General features: G+C 56.9%; 1 protein-coding gene across 1 annotated transcript in view; it reads left to right on the top strand.

Annotated features, from left to right (window-relative positions):
• Positions 1 to 2,627, top strand: part of HMOX1 (heme oxygenase 1) — a 6,734-nt gene extending 4,107 nt beyond the window's left edge. The window contains exons 5-6 of the mRNA XM_006767240.2: positions 1,112 to 1,208; positions 2,114 to 2,627. Coding sequence (XP_006767303.1) covers positions 1,112 to 1,208; positions 2,114 to 2,238 — 222 coding nt within the window. The 3' untranslated portion in view covers positions 2,239 to 2,627. The remainder of the gene's footprint in view (positions 1 to 1,111; positions 1,209 to 2,113) is intronic.
• The last annotated feature ends 1,730 nt before the right edge of the window (positions 2,628 to 4,357 follow it).

Raw genomic sequence — 4,357 nt, 5'->3', positions numbered from 1 at the left:
TGTGGGAGCGGGGGTGTGAGGGGGGCGTGGGTGCTGGCGGGGGTGGCGCGATTTTGGAGGGTAGAGAGTTACCAAGACTCGGAAGCCTGGGTTCTAGTTCTGCCACTTACTTAGGCAAGTCCCTGAATCCCCAGCTCAGTTTCCCCATCTGTTAAATGAGTGGGTCATTGTGCCTGCCTCTAAGAGTTGTGAGGGATAAATGAGTTTATACAGTAAAGTCGCCATCGCGGGGCCGGCGCAGGGGCAGCCCTCTGATGCTAGCTGCTGTTCTCGTGGGGGCATCAGCGTCACAGTTGTAGGACTGACACACTCAAGTTGAGTGTTGCCAGGTTAGCACTGCAGAGGTTATAGGTGCCCCAGATGTGGCCTCTGACCTGGGGCCTCTCCACCCAGCCAGGAAGTGCCTCAAGTCCTGGGGAAGGTGGGCTTTGAGGAAAGCCTGGCAGGAGGGGTTTGTGGACACAGGTGAGGGGTGTCCCGGGTGGGGGGGTGAGGTTCCTCCTAGCCTGGATGTTGTACAGTTTTGTCGCTCCCCCCGCCACCTGGAGGCGCTCTGGGGATGGGAATCCTAGCTCAAGGTCTCCGGGCTCCCTGCTCCTTCCTTGCAGTCCCCCAAACGCAAACCAAACCTGGTCGGTGGATCCTCCAAGGAAATCCATGTCTCTCAGAGAGGGGTTGGAGAAGGATGGGATTTTGAGCCAAAGGCCGTCGGAGGGCTGGCTCTTGCCCCCTGACCCCGTGGTTAGCCTGGGTCCGGGCACTTCACCTGTAGGACCTGCGGCTTCCTCGTTGCGAACACCCCCGTGAAACAAGCTTTCCCAGGGGGACTCACAGAGTCGTGAGGAAAGCAGGCGGCATAGACACAAAGGCCCTGAATGGCGACAGAGCACCCTCGGTCCAGGGTGGGTGTTGGGGGGCATTTGGAGAAGAGCAGGCAGGCAAGCGAGTGAAATGCACTTGTGACATCTTATCTCTTTAGCTGGAGGAAAGGTACACGAACAGTCAATGTTTTTCTTAGGGGTTTTGTCCTCAATATTTCTTAGCAAGATTCCCAATCCCCCGGCAGCTGGGCTAGTGCCATCCCTCCCTGACACGCGTCTCTCTCTTCCAGCTGTTTGAGGAGCTGCAGGAGCTGCTGCCCCGGAACCCCGAGGACCAGAGCCCCTCGCAGCCGGGCCTTCGCCGGCGGGCTGGCAGCGGGATGCAAGGTGAGGGCCTCCGGGCAGCGGCGTCTCCTCTGGGCTCCGGTCATACCTCTTGACTCTTCCGTCTTCTGAATGTTTTAAATAAAAAGTGGGGTGCAGGCCAAGGGGCAAGAGGTCAGCCTTCGGTGTGTGATGCTGGGCAAGCCGTGTAAGCGCCCCCTACCTCAGTTTCCCCATCCCTGAAACCAGGGGCAGCTGAGTTAGTTCTAGTTCATTGGCTCTGAAGTGGAGACTTGCACACAGAGGACCCTCCGACGTCAGGGGCAAACCCTTCCTCGGTTGATTTGGGTTCCTTTGAGGCCCTGTAATGATTCCTGAACAGAGACCCCTGATGGGGGGCGGGGAGTCTGCGACCACTCCCAGCTGTTACCCTGCCCTGGGACGCTAGGAAGACACGTAACCTTGGGGTCTTGCTGCGTGTTAGTCCCTCCCTCGTGTGCCAGAGGCTCAGGGGAAGCTCACCGTGTGCTTGGTGCCACCCTAACCCACCTGCCCTGTGGCTTTCCCACGTGCGCCAGGACCACGCGGACCCCTCTGTTGGACCTGTTCCTGGAAGCGTTGGAACATACCAGTCCCTATGGGATTGGCCGCCTGGTGGGATGAGGCGACATTGCCTTAAGGCACCAGTTCTCAAAGTGTGCTCCCTCTGAGTACCCCTGGAGGGCATGGTCTCACAGTGTCAGCTGGCTGAAAGGGCAATAATAGACAGCTCGGAGGAGTAGTGAGCCCCCTGTCTTTGGAGGTATTCAAGCAGTGGCTAGAGGGCCACTTGTTTGTGTTCTAGCAGAATCCTGGCATGGAGGGGGACTGTATTGGAGACTGCCGACACCCCTCCGCTGTGTTTCTGTGAACTCAGACACCCCATCTCTGTCCACCTGTTGTTGACATGAACCCCTTTTCTCTTACAGACTTGACGCCCACGGAGACCCCCAGAGGGAAGCCCAGTGTCTTCTCCCAGGCACCACTCATCCGATGGGTCCTCACACTCAGCTTTCTGGTGGCAACGGTTGCCATGGGGCTTTACGCCATGTGAACGCAGCGCGTTGGCTCCTGGGCCGTGGACTCGATCGGAGGGCCCTCTTTCTAGAGAGGGCAGATCCCGTGGGCGTGGGGAGCTGTCTGCTCCTCCCGCACCCCCATGCCCCCCTCTATGGCAGGGAGGAAGGAGTCGGCGCCGTCTTCCCAACCAAAAGCACATCCAGCCGATGACCTGAACTTCCATAATGGACCGAGGGGTCCTGCCGGGCCCTCAGACACCCCCTCTCCCCCTCCCCGTTCCTGCAGCAGAGCCCAGAGCCCAGAAGACGTGGCCAGAAGTAGCAACCGCCCGAACCTCCAGGCCCCCGGGTTCACGGTCTGCTTGTTGACGTGCCATGACCGTTGCCCTGTGGGCACTTTTCACATAAATGTGCCAGGATGTTGTGTCTTGTGTTTGTCTTGTGTTTGTTGGAGCTGCTTTTGTTCCCAGCTCAGCCTGCCTGTGGCATTGTGTTGTGTTAGGTTATAATAGCAGGGTTGGGTGGGTTTGGGGGGTGGGGTGGGGTGGTTGGGTGCTGGGGCAGGTGTTTAACTAACAGCACTGTGGCCTTGGTCTCTAACGCTGTGAATAATAAACTGCATTGCCTGATAGTCACTTGACGTGTTGTTCTTGGCTCTGTGCCCCTTGGGGAACGGGCCTTTCCCTCACTTGTGTTTTGAACGGTGGGGAGCAGGGATGACGGTGTGGGTGGCATGGGCTGGTTTGGATGTTTTCTGTTCTGAGACTAGTGTTGGTGGGTGAGCTTCAAGCAGTTGGTGGGCAACTCTGGTGAACCCTGCTTGATGCAAGGCTCCCCTGGACTGAGGATGGGCTTGCCCTCTTAGGCTGACAGGAGCGGGTTCTGGGGTACGGTCTGAGTCCTGTACGGGGAATCTTAGGGACCCGGCGAGACCCTTGGGCTGAAGTCCCTGCTGCTCTGCTTCATAGCTCTGCCTTTAAGGTTAGTCGTGAACCTCTCTGCGGGCTCAGTTCTGGTACCTGTAGCGTGAAAACAGGCCTCGCCTGCCTGTCTCGAGCAGCAAGTGGGATGCATGTGACAAGCCAAGACTACATAATGAAACGAGGGTGACCAGGGTTTTGAGTTCTTGCTAAGTGAGCCTTGTACTGCCCGTCACCTCACCTATGTCATCTCATTGAATTCTTACAGCAAATCTGAGGAGAGCTACCATGCTCTGAGGGTTAGGAAGGGTTTACGCCCTGTCTGCCCAGCTCCATCCATAACCCAAGCCTTTCCCGAAGTCCCCAAAGCCACTGGAATATTACAAATGCAGCCCCCCCGCCCCCCATCTGGGAGAGGGAAAGCCTTTTGCTGAAGGGGTCTTGGGGAGCTCAGGGGACAAGGCACTCCCTTAGAAACTAGTACGTGAGCCCTAGTGGATAGAGTGTCGGCCTGTGGACTGAAGGGTCCAGGGTTTGATTCCAGTCAAGGGCACATGCCTGGTGTGTGTGTGTGTGTGTGTGTGTGTGTGTTCATAGTGGGACTCTCCCTTCCTCTCTGAAATCAATAAAAGCAAATCAATCAATCAATAAATAAGAAAAACCAGCACTCCAGGACTGGGAATTAGCAGGTCCTTTGTCCCTGCCCCTGCTTTGTCACTAAGTGTGGAACCTTGGACAAATCATTTAGTCTCCTTTTGTTTACTGGCAAAATGATAACACACCTCCCTCCCACAGCTGGTGGGAGGGCCCAGCGGTGTCCCAAGGCCAGTCTGCGGACGGTGGCATCTGAGCCCTCCCCACACCCCAGGAACCCTGGGCCCCACCCTGGAGGCTCTGGTTTTGGAAAGGTGGCCGGGCTGGAGTCTGGACTCATGTTTACGGTATGACAAGCTCCCAAGGGCAACCAGGCCCAGCAGCCGCTGCTTGTTTGTTTATGAGATGTGTGTGTACATGGTAGGCACCCAAGACCCAGCCTCCGGTTTTCCTTGGAGGGCATGGGCATTCATTGTGTGTAGTGACAAAGACAGGAAGTGGGGCGGGGCGGAGAGAAACCACCTGGGATTGTACTAATGGGGAAATGGCTGAATAATCTGCATTCTGTTCACACTGTGGGAAATTCAGGAGCTCTCAACTAGAACGAGTTCCATCTCTGTCCACTCAGAGGGGCTTCCGT

The sequence above is a fragment of the Myotis davidii genome, unplaced genomic scaffold (genome assembly GCF_000327345.1).
Source record: "Myotis davidii unplaced genomic scaffold, ASM32734v1 scaffold842, whole genome shotgun sequence".
In the NCBI taxonomy this organism is placed as follows: Eukaryota; Metazoa; Chordata; class Mammalia; order Chiroptera; family Vespertilionidae; genus Myotis; species Myotis davidii.
Note: the sequence above shows the minus strand (reverse complement) of the source record. Positions and strands in the feature narration are given on the sequence as shown.